The sequence below is a fragment of the Nerophis ophidion genome, linkage group LG15 (assembly GCF_033978795.1).
Source record: "Nerophis ophidion isolate RoL-2023_Sa linkage group LG15, RoL_Noph_v1.0, whole genome shotgun sequence".
Lineage (NCBI taxonomy): Eukaryota > Metazoa > Chordata > Actinopteri > Syngnathiformes > Syngnathidae > Nerophis > Nerophis ophidion.
This window is the reverse complement of record NC_084625.1, coordinates 6,077,642-6,099,076: the sequence shown is the minus strand read 5'-3', so window position 1 is coordinate 6,099,076 and position 21,435 is coordinate 6,077,642. Positions and strand designations below refer to the sequence as shown.

At 32.6% G+C, this 21,435-nt stretch overlaps 1 protein-coding gene across 1 annotated transcript; it reads left to right on the top strand.

The window, feature by feature from the left end:
* The first annotated feature begins 672 nt into the window (after positions 1-672).
* Positions 673-4,985, top strand: LOC133569133 (uncharacterized). The gene is made up of 5 exons (XM_061921308.1): positions 673-814; positions 883-1,161; positions 2,854-4,581; positions 4,642-4,737; positions 4,809-4,985. The coding sequence occupies exons 1-5, from the start codon at positions 688-690 to the stop codon at positions 4,835-4,837; spliced, it is 2,259 nt and encodes a 752-aa protein (XP_061777292.1). The 5' UTR covers positions 673-687; the 3' UTR covers positions 4,838-4,985.
* Positions 4,986-21,435: the final 16,450 nt, after the last annotated feature.

The following is a 21,435-nucleotide window of genomic DNA, read 5'->3' as shown; positions in this document are numbered from 1 at the left end:
AAGTATATCAATATGTAAAGGACAAGGTTATGTACGGAACATTCTGCAAAAGATTAATTGTAGTGCAAAGACGGTACAATAGAGAGTGATGTCCCACTCTAACCCGACAATCCGTACAGTAAGGTACCCTGCCCCAGTCTCATGAGGTCTGGTGTGAGATCAAAGGAGCTATAAAGTATATCAATATGTAAAGGACAAGGTTATGTACGGAACATTCTGCAAAAGATGAATTGTAGTGCAAAGACGGTACAATAGAGAGTGATGTCCCACTCTAACCCGACAATCCGTACAGTAAGGTACCCTGCCCCAGTCTCATGAGGTCTGCTGTGAGATCAAAGGAGCTATAAAGTATATGTAAAGGACAAGGTTATGTACGGAACATTCTGCAAAAGATGAATTGTAGTGCAAAGACGGTACAATAGAGAATGATGTCCCACTCTAACCCGACAATCCGTACAGTTAGGTACCCTGCCACAGTCTCATGAGGTCTGCCGTGAGATCAAAGGAGCTATAAAGTATATGTAAACGACAAGGCTATGTATGGAACATTCTGCAAAAGATGAATTGGAGTGCAAAGACGGTACAATAGAGAGTGATGTCCCACTCTAACCTGACAATCTGTGCACCTTGTCTCCACCGCCCAATTGAAAGAGATTTCTGATTGGCTTTAACAGGAAATTTGATTGGATGCCTATCACCTGGTGCTACCATCCATCCAATCAGTGCCACCTTCCCCCCAGCGAAGCATTATCAAGAGTCCACACCTTTGACTCGGGTCTAGATTTTGCTATGAGAGCTGAGCTGCTTTGTCCAAGTAAGTGCACTCTTTCATTGCCTCTTTCAACTCACGACCCTGGTGGATTATGTCTGATCCTTCTTTAGATATGGAGGCGAACGCTTCAAACGTGCACACTTCCTACCGTCTGGGCCCTCGAGGTCCAAACCTGCCGCATGGACCTTCGCAGGCCTGTCAGGAGCCCAACGTGACGGCTCAAGAGCCGACGGGGGGGCCTCGTCCTGAGGAGCAGCAGCAGAACCACAAGCCGCTCTTCTACATGCAGCCCTCTCAGCCTTACCTGCCCATGCAGGGCCTGCAGTGGCCCTACAGCCCTATGGCCGTGCCTGTCGGCTACAATCCCTACTATGGCTGCCATGCTTTAGGTAAGAACAATCTCATAGGTCTTGGTGCTTTCACGCTTCATCCAACCTAGGACTTAACTTAGAATTGTCTGTATATGATTGTGATAGGTTTTGGAATCTGGGGAACGGGGGGCATGTCCTAATCATGCTGCAGTTCCACTGCGTCAAGCTTTGGAGCAGGTGAAGGAAGATTAGCAAAGGCTATCAGATTTACACCCAAAACTATGTGGTGAACATCAAAGCCCCGCATTAGAACGATCAGTTTTGGTTGGTTGTGGTGTGGTTTGATCGATTGATTGAGACTTTTATTAGTAGATTGCACAGAACAGTACATATTCGGTACAATTGACCACTAAATGGTAACACCCGAATAGGTTTTTCCACTCGTTTAAGTCTACGTTAATCAATTCATGGTGGCGCCAGTCTACCAAAGCGGTAGTGGTTCTGCCGGAAGACCGCATTTCCCATGAGGACTTGCGCATATAGCATCAAACCCTCCGCTGTAATATTGACACGGATTAAAGAACATTTCTTGGTGTATTTAAAATCAGCAGAAAAAGTTATACCAGACCTGGGACAAATTAAGGCCCGTTAAGATTTTCAATCTGGCCCGCATGACTTTCCCAAACATTTTTTTTTAGATCTTTAAGATGGAAAGCTGAGGGAAGAGTGAATCGGTGTGGAGTCTTCAGTAATGCGGACGCCGTATCGATCCGTTGTGGTGAAGAAGGAGCTGAGCCGGAAGGCAAAGCTCTCAATCTACATTCCCATCCTCACCTATGGTCATGAGCTTTGGGTTATGTCTCGTTTTAAGTCCTGCTTAAGACCCACTTTTATTCTTTGGCTGTGTGGTCCTCTGTTTTTTAAAATTTGATTGACTATTTATTGTTTTAATTGGTTTTACCCTTTTAAAATCGTTTTTAATCATTTTTATTTTTATGTTGGTTTTATATTTTTTTATTCAGTCATTAGTGGAGCTAAGGATAATATCCATCCATCCATCCATTTTCTACCGCTTATTCCCTTTCGGGGTGGCGGGGGGCGCTGGCGCCTATCTCAGCTACAATCGGGCGAAAGGCGGGGTACACCCTGGACAAGTCGCCACCTCATCCCAGGGCGCTAAGGATAATATTTGAATATTTTTAATATTGTTGTGCAGCACTTTGGAAACATTTGTTTAAATGTGCTATACAATTGGATTGGATTACAATTATAAAAACTACAAAAAAACACTTAAGTGGGCAGCACCTTCTGGTGCTTTGACAATGAAAAACAAAACTTAAATCCAACTCTGAAACGGGTCACTGGAACAGCAGCCGTAGAAAACGGGTAAAAGTAATCCTAACGTGAGAGCCCTGCCTTTCTGACACTCAAGGATCCTTTAAGATCGATCAATCAATCAATGTTTACTTATATAGCCCTAAATCACTAGTGTCTCAAAGGGCTGCACAAACCACAACACAAACCACTACGACATCCTCGGTAGGTCCACATAAGGGCAAGGAAAACTCACACCCAGTGGGACGTCGGTGACAATGAAGACTATGAGAACCTTGGAGAGGACGAAAGCAATGGATGTAAAGCGGGTCTAACATGATACCGTGAAAGTTCAATCCAAAATGGATCCACCACAGCCGCGATAGAGACGAAAACTGACTACAATCAAGTCCGTGACTTCAATTACCAATGTATTCTAAATTCCCTCCACTACAGGTTTTGGTATGCCGATGATGCCTCACTACCAGCCCAATCCGTACATGGAGCCCCCAGGCTTTGTCATGCCCCACACCAACCTCCACCTGACCGACTACAGGCGCGTGCTGAACCCGCAGTACTACCAGACCATGGCCTACCATGCACGCAGATACCGCTATCAGCACAACGCGCCGGCTCGGGAGGTCACCAACTCGGAGGTCCAAACCGAACCACTGTGCAGTGACCAGAGAATCGACACACCTGGGTCAGGAGACCCTGAAGCCTCAGCTTGTGATGTCAAAGAAGCCGTGAGTGCCCAACTCAGTAAACCAATGGCTCCGACCGAGCAGAGTAATGAGCATTCTTCAGACTTTAGAGACGTGGTAGCTCCTCGCGCCGCCAGGTCGCCTCCAAACCGAAGCTTTGTCATCCATTCTGAGGAGGTGAGAATTGAATGCTGCGCCACACAAGGGGGACTTCAGCTTTTTCATGCTCACGATTCCTCTGAGGTCTCTCACGGGTTTTCCCATGAGATCCCGCCGGGCGACAGGCCGGGTATTCCTGCAGAGCAGACGCTTCAAGCTTGTCCTGACATCCTTTTGGTCGGGATTCCCAGTGAGAAGAACCCTGAGCTGGAAGAATCCCAGGACCACCCTGACTTTGTCGAGGAGATGAGAAGTGAGAAAGATCAACAGATGTCTTCCAAGAATATTCGGTCCGAAGTTCTTCTGCAGGAGAAACCAGTCTGGTCGATGGAGGAAACGTTATTTCCCTGCCCTGACTCGCCGGTCCGAGATATTCTCATCGAAGATCACAGTGAGGTGTCCGCTGACATTCCTACAAAAGAAGCTCCAGCCCCCACTGGAGAGGGTTTTAAGGATGGGGCAGACATGGAGGAAGCTCCTCAAGTTGAGGATGTTCCTCTTACAGCTACCTCGCCTTTACTGGGAAGCTCTCATAAGGAAGAGGAAAACCCAAACTTCAAGGACGACCAGGACACCTCCTTCGAGTCCTTACCAGCGTACCTTCCCTCCAGCAGCTGGATAGCTGACTTTGATGTCTACTGCTGTAGCAGGAGGCCACCCACTCCCAAGAAGCCGAGCCAACCTGTGGCCAGGAACACCTTAAGTGTTCTCACCCGGAGAAGAAGACTAGAAATGGAGCAGCCTTCAGTCCGTAAGCCTAAGGAGAAGTACAAGCCGAAAGCTAAGGTGGATCGGCGAAGTCTCTCCGACCACGAGTGCTGCCTTACGAGAACGCTCAACGAGAACATCTGCGCTCCGTACAAGAGTGACCGCCTTTGCTCGAGATGTCTGGACCAACCCCACGGTCCAGGACTCGACGGCCGCGTCCCAAAAAGAAAAGCCGTCCCCTTCCAGCAGTGCAACGGGGCCCTCCAGCCGACGTGCGATGCCTGCAGGTTTCACACCAAGAAGCGACTGGCGAGGAACGGCTCCTTCTCAGATGTCCGCGGCCCGCGTCACGAGGCCGAGGGCGAGTCCTCTGAGAACGGCTCGTGTCGGGTGGGGGAGAAAAGGCAGAACTTGGACAAAGCTCCCGCAGCCATGAGGGAGAAGAACTGCAGGTGTGACGGAATGTCGCGTGTCCAGCCTGCTGCTCGGGAGTGTCGGCGCCACTGTCCCCATGGCAACGCCATCCGAGAACTGGACGAGAACTTGCCTGCGTCCACCCGGGACAGATGGAGACACACAGACCAGGTTTATTGGACACACAGGTGGCAAACAGGTAGGCTTGGACCTTTTGGACTGTTGCGTTCTTAGTGATCAGTGTAACTTCATCCTTTAGAGAAGTCGTGGAAGACGGTCACGACCATCCCTGAAGTCTGGCGGACAGAGCCCAGACCACAACACTTGACTAAACACAGGATGTCACAATCACAAGGTGCGTCATCACGAAAAAATGTCACCAAAAATCAACCTAATTTTGTTTTTTGTGTCACACTTTCTCCGCAGGAACACGAAGAAAAGACACGCGGTGTTGATTTCGCACAAGAGCACAATTGAATGATTCGGATTAATAATCACTTTTATATTTTTGTACGCACTTAAATTATTCTCACGTATTTATGTGGATTTTTCACAATGTTCACGATTTTTTTTAACCTTTAAATAAATAAACACTGATTTACACTGAGTTGTAGGATCAATAGGGGAATACTAGCATTTGTCCACTAGAGGGAGACATTTTTCAACTAAAGCGGGGGTGTCCAAACTTTTTCCACTGAAGGCTTCACACGGAAAAATTAAAGCATACCGGGGCCATTTTGATATTTTTTCATTTTCAAACCATAACAAATTATATGGATTTTTAAAATGTATTTTACCTTTAGGGGTCCCGGGGAACATAAAGGGTCTCAGTTATTAAAATGTTAAAAATAAGTCAAATTTGTATTTTTTATTTAACGCCTACAGTAAATCTCTATAACAGCTTAAAAATAAAATAGCACAATTGAATGATTTGGATTAATAATCACTTTTGTATTTTTGTACGCACTTAAATTATTCTCTCGTATTTATGTGGATTTTCCACAATGTTCACGATTTTTTTTAACCATCAAATAAATAAACACTGATTTGCACTGAGTTGTAGGATCAATAGGGGAATACTAGCATTTGTCCACTAGAGGGAGACATTTTTCAATTAAAGCAGGGGTGTCCAAACTTTTTCCACTGAGGGCCGCACACGGAAAAATTTAAGCATTTTGATATTTTTTCATTTTCAAACCATAACAAATTATATGGATTTTTAAAATGTATTTTACCTTTAGGGGTCCCGGGGACCATAAAGGGTCTCAGTTATTGAATTGTTAAAAATAAGTCAAATTTGTATTTTTTATTTAACGCCTACAGTAAATCTCTATAACAGCTTAAAAATAAAAGAGCACAATTGAATGATTCGGATTAATAATCTCTTTTATATTTTTGTACGCACTTAAATTATTCTCTCGTATTTATGTGGATTTTTCACAATGTTCACGATTTTTTTTAACAATCAAATAAATAAACACTGATTTGCACTGAGTTTTGGGCTCAATAGGGGAATACTAGCATTTGTCCACTAGAGGGAAACATTTTTCAACTAAAGCAGGGGTGTCCAAACTTTTTCCACTGAGGGCCACACACGGAAAAATTAAAGCATTTTGATATTTTTTCATTTTCAAACCATAACAAATTATATGGATTTTTAAAATGTATTTTACCTTTAGGGGTCCCGGGGAACATAAAGGGTCTCAGTTATTAAAATATTAAAAATAAGTCAAATTTGTATTTTTTATTTAACGCCTACAATAAATCTCTATAACAGCTTAAAAATAAAAGAGCACAATTGAATGATTTGGAAAAATCACTTTTATGTTTTTGTACGCACTTAAATTATTCTTACATATTTATGTGGATTTTTCACAATGTTCACGATTTTTTTTAACCATCAAATAAATAAACACTGATTTACACTGAGTTGTAGGATCAATAGGGGAATACTAGCATTTGTCCACTAGAGGGAGACAATTTTCAACTAAAGCGGGGGTGTCCAAACTTTTTCCACTGAGGGCCGCACACGGAAAAATTAAAGCATTTTGATATTTTTTCATTTTCAAAACAAATTATATGGATTTTTAAAATGTATTTTACCTTTTAGGGGTCCCGGGGAACATAAAGGGTCTCAGTTATTAAAATGTTAAAAATAAGTCAAATTTGTATTTTTTATTTAACGCCTACAGTAAATCTCTATAACAGCTTAAAAATAAAAGAGCACAATTGAATGATTTGGATTAATAATCACTTTTGTATTTTTGTACGCACTTAAATTATTCTCACGTATTTATGTGGATTTTTCACAATGTTCACGATTTTTTTTAACCATCAAATAAATAAACACTGATTTGCACTGAGTTTTGGGCTCCATAGGGGAATACTAGCATTTGTCCACTAGAGGGAGACATTTTTCAACTAAAGCAGGGGTGTCCAAACTTTTTCCACTGAGAGCCGCACACGGAAAAATTAAAGCATTTTGATATTTTTTCATTTTCAAACCATAACAAATTATATGGATTTTTAAAATGTATTTTACCTTTAGGGGTCACGGGGACCATAAAGGGTCTCAGTTATTAAAATGTTAAAAATAAGTCAAATTTTATTTTTTTTATTCAACGCCTACAGTAAATCTCTATATCAACTTAAAAATAAAAAATAACGTTTTATGGCTTTTCTGTTAACATCTTGTTTTTTAAATAGTAAAACTGAAATATGCAGTATTTAGTAATTAGAGCCTTAAAAGATCAATAATGCAGGACATTTTTTGAGTAATCACAGTGAAAAGATAAATAAAATACCACTAAATATATTTGGGATCCAAAAGATGCTCGACTCAGAAAGTCATACATTTTTATTAGTTTTTTTTTTTAACTTTCAACACTTAAGTTACGAGATCAACTTCAAAAGCGCTTTACATATCCATCCCATCCATCCATTTTCTACCGCTTATTCCCTTTTGGAGTCGCGGGGGGCGCTGGCGCCCAACTCAGCAACAATGAGGTGGCGACTTGTCCAGGGTGTACCCCGCCTTCCGCCCGATTGTAGCTGAGTTAGGCGCTTTACATAGTGAAACCCAATATCTAAGTTACATTTAAACCAGTGTGGGTGGCACTGGGAGCAGGTGGGTAAAGTGTCTTGCCCAAGGACACAACGGCAGTGACTAGGATGGCGGAAGCGGGAATCGAACCTGCAACCCTAAAGTTGCTGGCACGGCCACTCTACCAACCGAGCTAAACCGCACCATATTAATTCATATTATAAACTCATATTAATGAGGTGAATCCACATAATTTGTCAAGGGACGACTGTATATGTAGAAAGTTTAGTAATTGGATCTTTTTTTTGCCATTTTTATGTTTGAAAATACTTAATTGAATCAAATATTCTTGAAAAAAATGTTTACGTTTTTTTTTTTTAATTTGCAATGAGATGAATCTGCGTAATGTTGTGAGGGATGAAAATTTATGTAGAAAGTTTGGTAAAAATGTTTGTGTAGTTTTTCCATTTTATGCTTTAAAATGCTTATCTAGGACCAAAAAATTGTCGAATATGCTTAGAATTTTTTTTTTTTTTTTTAAAGTTTAAAAAAAAAAAATTGCAACGCGTTGAATCTGCCTAATGTGGTGAGGGACAACTGTATATGTAAAAAGTTCAATAATTTGGTAGATTTTTTTTAGCTATTTTTAATGCTTGAAAATAGTTAAAGAACCAAAAAATTGCCGAATATGCTTACAATAAAAAAAAATAGTACTTTTTTTTTTTTAATTTGCAATGAGGTGAATCGAAGGAATGTGGTGAATATTTATGTAGAAAGTTTAGTAATTTCTTAGATTTTTTTGCTATTTTTAATGCTTGAAAGTAGTTGATAAAGAACCAAAAAATTGCCGAATATGCTCACAATAAAAAAATAGTAAAACATTTTTTTAAAAATAAATTTGCAATGAGGTGAATCTGTGTAATGTGGTGAATATTTATGTAGAAAGTTTAGTAATTTGTTAGATTTTTTTAGCCATTTTCATGCTTGAAAAATCTTAATGAGGACCAAAATTTTTTCTAATATGCTTAAAACATTTTTTAAATAAATTTGCAATGACATGAATCTGCGTAATGTTGTTATGAACGACAATTTATGTAGAAAGTTTGGTAACATGTTTGTGTATTTTTCCATTTTATGCTTTAAAATGTTTATTTAGGACCAAAAAATTGTCAAATATGCTTAATATATATATTTTTTCAACTTTTTTAAAAATACATTTGCAATGAGGTGAATCTGTGTAATGTGGTGAGGGACGAATATTTATGTAGAAAGTTTAGTAACAGTTGTATTTTTACATTTTATGCTTTAAAATGCATATTTAAGACCAAAAAATTGTCGAATATGCTTAATAATTTATTTTTTATTTTTTATTTTTTTTAAATAAATTTGCAATGAGTTGAATCTGCGTAACGGGGTGAGGGACGACTGTATATATAGAAAGTTTAGTAATTTGTTAGATTTTTTAGCCATTTTTATGCTTAAATACTTAATATAGGACCCAAAAAATTGTTGAATATGCTTACAAAAAAAATATATATATTAAAAGTTGTATTTTTTTATTTGCAATGAGGTGAATCTGGAATGTGGTGAGGGACCACAATTTATGTAGAAAGCTTAATAATTTGTTAGATTTTTTTAGCCATTTTTACGCTTAAATACTTAATATAGGACCCAAAAAATTGTTGAATATGCTTACAAAAAAATATATATATATTAAAAGTTGTATTTTTTTATTTGCAATGAGGTGAATCTGGAATGTGGTGAGGGACCACAATTTATGTAGAAAGCTTAATAATTTGTTGGATTGTTTTCAATCCATTTATTCGGCTTCGGCCACAAATTTTCATCTGGGTGCATCCTTAGTGTCTTGTAACATTTAAAAAAAAGAGGTGCAGTTCCTCTTCAAAGGACTTGATAAGATAAGATAAGATAAGAAACAGAAGATATTGTACTCACACACACACACACACACACACGTGTCGGTGGTTCTATCAAGCTGTGCAGGCGACTGTGAAGTCCATTATTGGCTGGATGATGTGTACCGCCTGGAAATACACACGTGTTGAATAAATAATGAATCCCGCTGAAGAATGAAGTGTGGAACCAGGTGATGAAGCTGTAAATGAAACATGTGATGGCATGTGAAGCTATAATGGCTTCCCAAACTCTGTCGAGTCCCAAAAACGAAGCAAGATCTTGAGGCAATAGGGCAGTGTCGATGAGGGTTGTGTGCCTAATGAAGTGTCCTGTTTGGCCTGCGTGAAAGGATGAAAGTGAACATATGGCGATGTTTCAGCGGCGTCTCACGAGACCCGCCGCGGCGGAGGCGGCCCGGCTGCCAGGCGGCGTTCCGCTGGGGGCTTCCCACGCTCAGGTACGTGTGCAGCGGGCACGCCATCCGGCAAGGACGCGCTCAAGGTCGCCAGCGGCAGCTGGGAGGGAAGCGGCGTGACCTTGACTAGTGATGTGGCGTCGGCGAACGAATAGACGCTTTTAAGTCCACGCCGAGAACCGATTCCCATTTGGGAACGTTTTTTTATGCATGTGCATAATGTACTTTAAAAAAAATATATTTAAGCCAGGCGACGTATGGAGGAATGTATATGTTAAAAAATGTAGTACTTTTTTTGTTCTTTTAGCCATTTTTATGCTTAAATATACTTAATATAGTAACATAAAGTTGTAAAATATGCTTTAAATAAATACATTTAATATTTAAAAAAGTCTGATGAGGTGAAGTTAAATGATCTGGAGAGGGACGGCTGTATACGAAAAAATGTTTGACGTTTTTGTGTATTTTAGCCATTTTTATGCTTGAAAATACTTAATATGGGAACATAAAGTTGTAAAATATGCTTTAAATAAATACATTTAATATTTAAAAAAGTCTGATGAGGTGAAGTGAAATTATTTGGAGAGGGACGACTGTATATGTAAACATTTTTGACGTTTTTGTGTATTTTAGCCATTTTTATGCTTGAAAATACTTAATATAGGAACATAAAGTTGTAAAATATGCTTTAAATAAATACATTTAATATTTAAAAAAGTCTGATGAGGTGAAGTGAAATTATTTGGAGAGGGACGACTGTATATGTAAACATTTTTGACGTTTTTGTGTATTTTAGCCATTTTTATGCTTGAAAATACTTAATATAGGAACATAAAGTTGTAAAATATGCTTTAAATAAATACATTTAATATTTAAAAAAGTCTGATGAGGTGAAGTTAAATTATTTGGAGAGGGACGGCTGTATATGTAAACATTTTTGACGTTTCTGTGTATTTTAGCCATTTTTATGCTTGAAAGTACTTAAGATGGGAACATAAAGTTTTAAAATATGCTTTAAACAATACATTTAATATTTAAAAAAGTCTGCTATGAAGTGAAGCCACATGATCTGGAGAGGGACGGCTGTATATGTAAACATTTTTGACGTTTTTGTGTATTTTTGTGTATTTTAGCCATTTTTATGCTTAAATATACTTAATATAGTAACATAAAGTTGTAAAATACGCTTTAAATAAATACATTTAATATTTAAAAGAGTCTGCAATGAGGTGAAGCCACGTTATTTGGAGAGGGACGGCTGTATATGTAAACATTTTTGACGTTTTTGTGTATTTTAGCCATTTTTATGCTTGAAAATACTTAATATGGGAACATAAAGTTGTAAAATATGCTTTAAATGAATACATTTAATATTTAAAAAAAGTCTGATGAGGTAAAGTTAAATTATTTGGAGAGGGACGGCTGTATATGTAAACATTTTTGACGTTTTTGTGTATTTTAGCCATTTTTATGTTTGAAAGTACTTAAGATGGGAACATAAAGTTGTAAAATATGCTTTAAATAAATACATTTAATATTTAAATAAGTCTTATGAGGTGAAACCAAATTATTTGGAGAGGGACGGCTGTATATGTAAACATTTTTGACGTTTTTGTGTATTTTAGCCATTTTTAAGCTTGAAAGTACTTAATATAGGAACATAAAGTTGTAAAATATGCTTTAAATAAATACATTTAATATTTAAATAAGTCTGATGAGGTGAAGTGAAATTATTTGGAGAGGGACGGCTGTATATGTAAAAAAGTTTGACGTTTTTGTGTATTTTAGCCATTTTTATGCTTGAAAATACTTAATATAGGAACATAAAGTTGTAAAATATGCTTTAAATAAATACATTTAATATTTAAAAAAGTCTGATGAGGTGAAGTTAAATTATTTGGAGAGGGACGGCTGTATATGTAAACATTTTTGACGTTTTTGTGTATTTTAGCCATTTTTATGCTTGAAAATACTTAATATGGGAACATAAAGTTGTAAAATATGATTTAAATAAATACATTTAATATTTAAAAAAGTCTGCAATGAAGTGAAGCCACATGATCTGGAGAGGGACGGCTGTATATGTAAACATTTTTGACGTTTTTGTGTATTTTTGTGTATTTTAGCCATTTTTATGCTTAAATATACTTAATATAGTAACATAAAGTTGTAAAATATGCTTTAAATAAATACATTTAATATTCAAAAAAGTCTGCAATGAGGTGAAACCACATGATTTGGAGAGGGACGACTGTATATGCAAACATTTTTGACGTTTTTGTGTATTTTTGTGTATTTTAACCATTTTTATGCTTAAATATACTTAATATAGGAACATAAAGTTGTAAAATATGCTTTAAATAAATACATTTAATATTTAAAAAAGTCTGATGAGGTGAAGTTAAATTATTTGGAGAGGGACGACTGTATATGTAAACATTTTTGACGTTTTTGTGTATTTTAGCCATTTTTATGCTTGAAAGTACTTAAGATGGGAACATAAGGTTGTAAAATATGCTTTAAATAAATACATTTAATATTTAAAAAAGTCTGATGAGGTGAAGTTAAATTATTTGGAGAGGGACGGCTGTATATGTAAACATTTTTGACGTTTTTGTGTATTTTAGCCATTTTTATGCTTGAAAGTACTTAAGATGGGAACATAAAGTTGTAAAATATGCTTTAAATAAATACATTTAATATTTAAAAAAGTCTGATGAGGTGAAGTTAAATTATATGGAGAGGGACGACTGTATATGTAAACATTTTTGACGTTTTTGTGTATTTTAGCCACTTTTATGCTTGAAAATACTTAATATAGGAACATAAAGTTGTAAAATATGCTTTAAATAAATATATTTAATATTTAAAAAAGTCTGCAATGAAGTGAAGCCACATGATCTGGAGAGGGACGGCTGTATATGTAAACATTTTTGACGTTTTTGTGTATTTTTGTGTATTTTAGCCATTTTTATGCTTGAAAATACTTAATATAGTAACATAAAGTTGTAAAATATGCTTTAAATGAATACATTTAATATTTAAAAAAAGTCTGCAATGAGGTGAAGTTAAATTATTTGGAGAGGGACGGCTGTATATGTAAACATTTTTGACGTTTTTGTGTATTTTAGCCATTTTTATGCTTGAAAGTACTTAAGATGGGAACATAAGGTTGTAAAATATGCTTTAAATAAATACATTTAATATTTAAAAAAGTCTGATGAGGTGAAGTTAAATTATTTGGAGAGGGACGACTGTATACGTAAACATTTTTGACGTTTTTGAGTATTTTAGCCATTTTTATGCTTGAAAATACTAAATATGGGAACAAAAAGTTTTAAAATATGCTTTAAATAAATACATTTAATATTTAAAAAAGTCTGATGAGGTGAAGTTAAATTATTTGGAGAGGGATGGCTGCATATGTAAACATTTTTGACGTTTTTGTGTATTTTAGCCATTTTTATGCTTGAAAATACCTAATATAGGAACATAAATTTGTAAAATATGCTTTAAATAAATACATTTAATATTTAAAAAAGTCCGATGAGGTGAAGTTAAATTATTTGGAGAGGGATGGCTGTATATGTAAACATTTTTGACGTTTTTGTGTATTTTAGCCATTTTTATGCTTGAAAGTACTTAAGATGGGAACATAAGGTTGTAAAATATGCTTTAAATAAATACATTTAATATTTAAAAAAGTCTGATGAGGTGAAGTTAAATTATTTGGAGAGGGACGGCTGTATATGTAAACATTTTTGACGTTTTTGAGTATTTTAGCCATTTTTATGCTTGAAAATACTAAATATGGGAACAAAAAGTTTTAAAATATGCTTTAAATAAATACATTTAATATTTAAAAAAGTCTGATGAGGTGAAGTTAAATTATTTGGAGAGGGATGGCTGTATATGTAAACATTTTTGACGTTTTTGTGTATTTTAGCCATTTTTATGCTTGAAAATACTTAATATAGGAACATAAAGTTGTAAAATATGCTTTAAATAAATACATTTAATATTTAAAAAAGTCCGATGAGGTGAAGTTAAATTATTTGGAGAGGGACGGCTGTATATGTAAACATTTTTGATGTTTTTGTGTATTTTAGCCACTTTTATGCTTGAAAATACTTAATATAGGAACATAAAGTTGTAAAATATGCTTTGAATAAATACATTTAATATTTAAAAAAGTCTGATGAGGTGAAATTAAATTATTTGGAGAGGGACGACTGTATATGCAAACATTTTTGACGTTTTTGTGTATTTTAGCCATTTTTATGCTTGAAAGTACTTAATATAGGAACATAAAGTTGTAAATTATGCTTTAAATAAATACATTTAATATTTAAAAAAGTCTGATGAGGTGAAGTTAAATTATTTGGAGAGGGACGGCTGCATATGTAAACATTTTTGACGTTTTTGTGTATTTTAGCCATTTTTATGCTTGAAAATACTTAATATAGGAACATAAATTTGTAAAATATGCTTTAAATAAATACATTTAATATTTAAAAAAGTCCGATGAGGTGAAGTTAAATTATTTGGAGAGGGATGGCTGTATATGTAAACATTTTTGACGTTTTTGTGTATTTTAGCCATTTTTATGCTTGAAAGTACTTAAGATGGGAACATAAGGTTGTAAAATATGCTTTAAATAAATACATTTAATATTTAAAAAAGTCTGATGAGGTGAAGTTAAATTATTTGGAGAGGGACGGCTGTATATGTAAACATTTTTGACGTTTTTGAGTATTTTAGCCATTTTTATGCTTGAAAATACTAAATATGGGAACAAAAAGTTTTAAAATATGCTTTAAATAAATACATTTAATATTTAAAAAAGTCTGATGAGGTGAAGTTAAATTATTTGGAGAGGGATGGCTGTATATGTAAATATTTTTGACGTTTTTGTGTATTTTAGCGATTTTTATGCTTGAAAATACTTAATATAGGAACATAAAGTTGTAAAATATGCTTTAAATAAATACATTTAATATTTAAAAAAGTCCGATGAGGTGAAGTTAAATTATTTGGAGAGGGACGGCTGTATATGTAAACATTTTTGATGTTTTTGTGTATTTTAGCCATTTTTAAGCTTGAAAATACTTAATATAGGAACATAAAGTTGTAAAATATGCTTTAAATAAATATATTTAATATTTAAAAAAGTCTGCAATGAAGTGAAGCCACATGATCTGGAGAGGGACGGCTGTATATGTAAACATTTTTGACGTTTTTGTGTATTTTTGTGTATTTTAGCCATTTTCATGCTTAAAAATACTTAATATAGTAACATAAAGTTGTAAAATATGCTTTAAATGAATAAATTTAATATTTAAAAAAAGTCTGCAATGAGGTGAAGTTAAATTATTTGGAGAGGGACGGCTGTATATGTAAACATTTTTGACGTTTTTGTGTATTTTAGCCATTTTTATGCTTGAAAGTACTTAAGATGGGAACATAAGGTTGTAAAATATGCTTTAAATAAATACATTTAATATTTAAAAAAGTCTGATGAGGTGAAGTTAAATTATTTGGAGAGGGACGACTGTATATGTAAACATTTTTGACGTTTTTGAGTATTTTAGCCATTTTTATGCTTGAAAATACTAAATATGGGAACAAAAAGTTTTAAAATATGCTTTAAATAAATACATTTAATATTTAAAAAAGTCTGATGAGGTGAAGTTAAATTATTTGGAGAGGGATGGCTGCATATGTAAACATTTTTGACGTTTTTGTGTATTTTAGCCATTTTTATGCTTGAAAATACCTAATATAGGAACATAAATTTGTAAAATATGCTTTAAATAAATACATTTAATATTTAAAAAAGTCCGATGAGGTGAAGTTAAATTATTTGGAGAGGGACGGCTGTATATGTAAACATTTTTGACGTTTTTGTGTATTTTAGCCATTTTTATGCTTGAAAGTACTTAAGATGGGAACATAAGGTTGTAAAATATGCTTTAAATAAATACATTTAATATTTAAAAAAGTCTGATGAGGTGAAGTTAAATTATTTGGAGAGGGACGGCTGTATATGTAAACATTTTTGACGTTTTTGAGTATTTTAGCCATTTTTATGCTTGAAAATCTTAAATATGGGAACAAAAAGTTTTAAGATATGCTTTAAATAAATACATTTAATATTTAAACAAGTCTGATGAGGTGAAGTTAAATTATTTGGAGAGGGATGGCTGTATATGTAAACATTTTTGACGTTTTTGTGTATTTTAGCCATTTTTATGCTTGAAAATACTTAATATAGGAACATAAAGTTGTAAAATATGCTTTAAATAAATACATTTAATATTTAAAAAAGTCCGATGAGGTGAAGTTAAATTATTTGGAGAGGGACGGCTGTATATGTAAACATTTTTGATGTTTTTGTGTATTTTAGCCACTTTTATGCTTGAAAATACTTAATATAGGAACATAAAGTTGTAAAATATGCTTTGAATAAATACATTTAATATTTAAAAAAGTCTGATGAGGTGAAATTAAATTATTTGGAGAGGGACGACTGTATATGCAAACATTTTTGACGTTTTTGTGTATTTTAGCCATTTTTATGCTTGAAAGTACTTAATATAGGAACATAAAGTTGTAAATTATGCTTTAAATAAATACATTTAATATTTAAAAAAGTCTGATGAGGTGAAGTTAAATTATTTGGAGAGGGACGGCTGCATATGTAAACATTTTTGACGTTTTTGTGTATTTTAGCCATTTTTATGCTTGAAAATACTTAATATAGGAACATAAATTTGTAAAATATGCTTTAAATAAATACATTTAATATTTAAAAAAGTCCGATGAGGTGAAGTTAAATTATTTGGAGAGGGATGGCTGTATATGTAAAAATTTTTGACGTTTTTGTGTATTTTAGCCATTTTTATGCTTGAAAGTACTTAAGATGGGAACATAAGGTTGTAAAATATGCTTTAAATAAATACATTTAATATTTAAAAAAGTCTGATGAGGTGAAGTTAAATTATTTGGAGAGGGACGGCTGTATATGTAAACATTTTTGACGTTTTTGAGTATTTTAGCCATTTTTATGCTTGAAAATACTAAATATGGGAACAAAAAGTTTTAAAATATGCTTTAAATAAATACATTTAATATTTAAAAAAGTCTGATGAGGTGAAGTTAAATTATTTGGAGAGGGATGGCTGTATATGTAAACATTTTTGACGTTTTTGTGTATTTTAGCCATTTTTATGCTTGAAAATACTTAATATAGGAACATAAAGTTGTAAAATATGCTTTAAATAAATACATTTAATATTTAAATAAGTCCGATGAGGTGAAGTTAAATTATTTGGAGAGGGACGGCTGTATATGTAAACATTTTTGATGTTTTTGTGTATTTTAGCCATTTTTAAGCTTGAAAATACTTAATATAGGAACATAAAGTTGTAAAATATGCTTTGAATAAATACATTTAATATTTAAAAAAGTCTGATGAGGTGAAGTTAAATTATTTGGAGAGGGACGGCTGTATATGTAAACATTTTTGACGTTTTTGTGTATTTTAGCCATTTTTATGCTTGAAAGTACTTAATATAGGAACATAAAGTTGTAAATTATGCTTTAAATAAATACATTTAATATTTAAAAAAGTCTGATAAGGTGAAGTTAAATTATTTGGAGAGGGACGGCTGTATATGTAAACATTTTTGACGTTTTTGTGTATTTTAGCCATTTTTATGCTTGAAAGTACTTAAGATGGGAACATAAAGTTGTAAAATATGCTTTAAATAAATACATTTAATATTTAAATAAGTCTGATGAGGTGAAGTGAAATTATTTGGAGAGGGACGGCTGTATATGTAAACATTTTTGACGTTTTTGTGTATTTTTGTGTATTTTAGCCATTTCTATGCTTAAATATACTTAATATAGTAACAAAGTTGTAAAATACGCTTTAAATAAATACATTTAATATTTAAAAGAGTCTGATGAGGTGAAGTTAAATTATTTGGAGAGGGACGACTGTATATGCAAACATTTTTGACGTTTTTGTGTATTTTAGCCATTTTTATGCTTGAAAATACTTAATATAGGAACATAAAGTTGTAAAATATGCTTTAAATAAATACATTAAATATTTAAAAAGTCTGTGATGAGGGGAAGCCACAAGATTTGGAGAGGGACGGCTGTATATGTAAACATTTTTGACGTTTTTGTGTATTTTAGCCATTTTTATGCTTGAAAGTACTCAAGATGGGAACATAAAGTTATAAAATATGCTTTAAATAAATACATTTAATATTTAAAAAAGTCTGATGAGGTGAAGTTAAATTATTTGGAGAGGGACGGCTGTATATGTAAACATTTTTGACGTTTTTGTGTATTTTAGCCATTTTTATGATTGAAAGAACTTAAGATGGGAACATAAAGTTGTAAAATATGCTTTAAATAAATACATTTAATATTTAAAAAAGTTTGATGAGGTGAAGTTAAATTATTTGTAGAGGGACGGCTGTATATGTAAAAAATTTTGACGTTTTTGTGTATTTTAGCCATTTTTATGCTTGAAAATACTTAATATAGGAACATAAAGTTGTAAAATATGCTTTAAATAAATAAATGTTATATTTAAAAAAGTCTGCAATGAGGTGAAACCACATGATCTGGAGAGGGACGGCTGTATATGTAAACATTTTTGACGTTTTTGTGTATTTTAGTCATTTTTATGCTTGAAAGTACTTAATATGGGAACATAAAGTTGTAAAATATGTTTTAAATAAATACATTTAATATTTAAAGAAGTCTGATGAGGTGAAGTTAAATTATTTGGAGGGACGGCTATATATGTAAAAATTTTTGACGTTTTTGTGTATTTTAGCCATTTTTATGCTTGAAAATACTTAATATAGGAACATAAAGTTGTAAAATATGCTTTAAATAAATACATTTAATATTTAAAAAAGTCTGATGAGGTGAAATTAAATTATTTGGAGAGGGACGACTGTATATGCAAACATTTTTGACGTTTTTGTGTATTTTAGCCATTTTTATGCTTGAAAATACTTAATATAGGAACATAAAGTTGTAAAATATGCTTTAAATAAATACATTAAATATTTAAAAAGTCTGTGATGAGGTGAAGCCACAAGATTTGGAGAGGGACGGCTGTATATGTAAACATTTTTGATGTTTTTGTGTATTTTAGCCATTTTTATGCTTGAAAATACTTATTTTAAGACCAAAAAATTGTAGAATATGCTCAAAATAAATAAAATTAAAAATGTTTTTGCAATAATTTGCAATGAGGTGACTACGTAATGCGGCAAGGGATGACTGTATATGTAGAAAGTTGGCAAATTTTTTTGTAATTTCTTTTTTACCTATTTTTTTATGCTTGAAAATACTTAATTTAGGATAAAAAAAATTGTACTTCAAATAAAATGTTTTTTAATACTTTTTTTTTTATTATAAATTTGTGAATCTGTGTAACGTAGTGAGGGACGACTATTTATGTAGAAAGTTTAGTAATTTTTTGGTAATTTTTTTTAAACCCATTTTTTTATGCTTGAAAGTACTTAATTAACAACCAAAAAATTGTACAATATGCTTGAAACAAATAAAATTAAAAATGTTTTTGTAATAATTTGTAATGAGGTGACTACGTAATGTGGCAAGGGATGTCTGTATATGTAGAAAGTTTAGTATTTTGTTAGATTTGTTTAGCCATTTTTATGCTTGAAAATAATTAATTGAGGATAAAAAATTGTACTTCAAATAAAATGTTTTTTTATACATTGTTTTTTTTTAATACATTTGTGAATCCGTGTAATGTAGTGAGGGACGACTATTCATGTAGAAAGTTTAGTCATTTGTTTTTGTAATTTTTTTCAACCTATTTTTTTATGCTTGAAAATACTTAATTCACGACCCAAAAATTGTAAAATATGCTTGAAATATATAAAATAAATGTTGTTTGTAAGAATTTGCAATGAGGTGAATCTACATAATGTGGCAAGAGAAAACTCTATATGTAAAAATTGTAATAATTTTTTTTATTTTTTATTTTTTTCAGCCATTTTAATGCTTGAAAATACTTAATTTATGGACATAAAGTTGTAAAATATTCTTTGAAAAAATAAATAAATATTTTAAAAAGTCTGTGATGAGATGAAGCCACATAATTTTGGGGAGGGACGACTGCATATGTAAAAATTTTTGGACATTTTTGTGTTTTTAGCCATTTTTATGCTTGAAAATACTTATTTTCAGACCAAAAAATTGTAGAATATGCTCAAAATAAATAAGATTAAAAACATTTTTTTAATAATTTGTAATGAGGTGACTACGTAATGACCGTATATGTAGAAAGTTGAGTAATTTGTTAGATTTGTTTAGCCATTTTTATGCTTGAAAATACTTAATTGAGGATAAAAAATTGTACTTCAAATAAAATGTTTTTTAATAAAAAATTTTTTTATAATTTTGCAATGAGGTGAATCTGTGCAATGTAGAAAGTTTGCTAATTTTTTTGTAAATTTTTTTTAACCTATTTTTTTATGCTTGAAAATACTTAAATTAGGGACATACAGTTGTAAAATATGTTTTAAACAAATAAATAAATAAATAAATATTTAAAAAAGTTTGATGAGATTTGGGAGAGGGACGGATGTATATGTAAAAATTTTTGGACATTTTTGTGTTTTTAGCCATTTTAATGCTTAAAAATACTTATTTTCAGGCCAAAAACTTGTAAAATATGCCTAAAAATGTTTTTAGTTGAATTTTTTTTTATTAATGAGGTGAATCTGCATAATGTGGCAAGGGACGACTGTATATGTAGCAAGTTTAATAATTTGTTGGATCTTTTTTGAAGTTTTTGTGTGTTTTAGCCATTTTTATGCTTGAAAATACTTATTTTCAGACCCAAAAATTGTAGAATATGCTTGAAATAAATAAAATTTAAAAAAAAAGTGTAATAATTTGCAATGAGGTGCATCTACGTAATGTGGCAAGGGATGACTGTACATGTGTAAAGTTGACTAATTTTTTAGATTTTTTTACTCATTTTTCTGCTTGAAAATACTTAATTGAGGATAAAAAATTGTAGTTCACGTAAAATTATTTTAATACCTTTTTTTTTTTAAATAAATTTGCAATGAGGTGAATCTGTGTAATGTAGTGAGGGACGACTATTCATGTAGAAAGTTAAAAAAAATGCTGTAATTTTTTTTCAAGCTATTTTTTTTTCAAGCTATTTTTTTATGCTTGAAAATACGACCAAAAATTTTTAGAATATGCTTAAAATAAATGAAATAAATGTTCTTTGTAATAATTTGCAATGAGGTGAATCTATGTAATGTGGCAAGGCAAGACTGTATATGTAGAAAGTTTAGTAGTTTATTTGTTTATTTAGCCATTTTAATTCTTGAAAGTACTTAAATTAGGGACATAAAGTTGGGAAATATGCTTTAAATAAATAAATTCATATTTGAAAAAAGTCCGTGATGAGGTGAAGCCACATGATTTGGAGAGGGACGACTGTATATGTAAACACTTTTGACATTTTCGTGTATTTTAGCCATTTTAACCCTTGAAAATACTTAATTTCAGACCCAAAAAATTGTAGAAAATGCCTTAAAAAATGTATTTAAAAAAAAAATAAAAACATATTTTTGTAATAATTTGCAAAGAGGTGA

What these genes read in the sequence shown, in the direction of transcription:
- LOC133569133 (XM_061921308.1), top strand. Translation starts at nt 688, where the DNA reads ATGCCTATCACCTGGTGCTACCATCCATCCAATCAGTGCCACCTTCCC. An exon ending in CTATGGCTGCCATGCTTTAG is followed by an intron (nt 1,162 to 2,853) that starts GTAAGAACAATC and finishes CCTCCACTACAG; the next exon opens with GTTTTGGTATGCCGATGATG. An exon ending in CAGGATGTCACAATCACAAG is followed by an intron (nt 4,738 to 4,808) that starts GTGCGTCATCAC and finishes CTTTCTCCGCAG; the next exon opens with GAACACGAAGAAAAGACACG.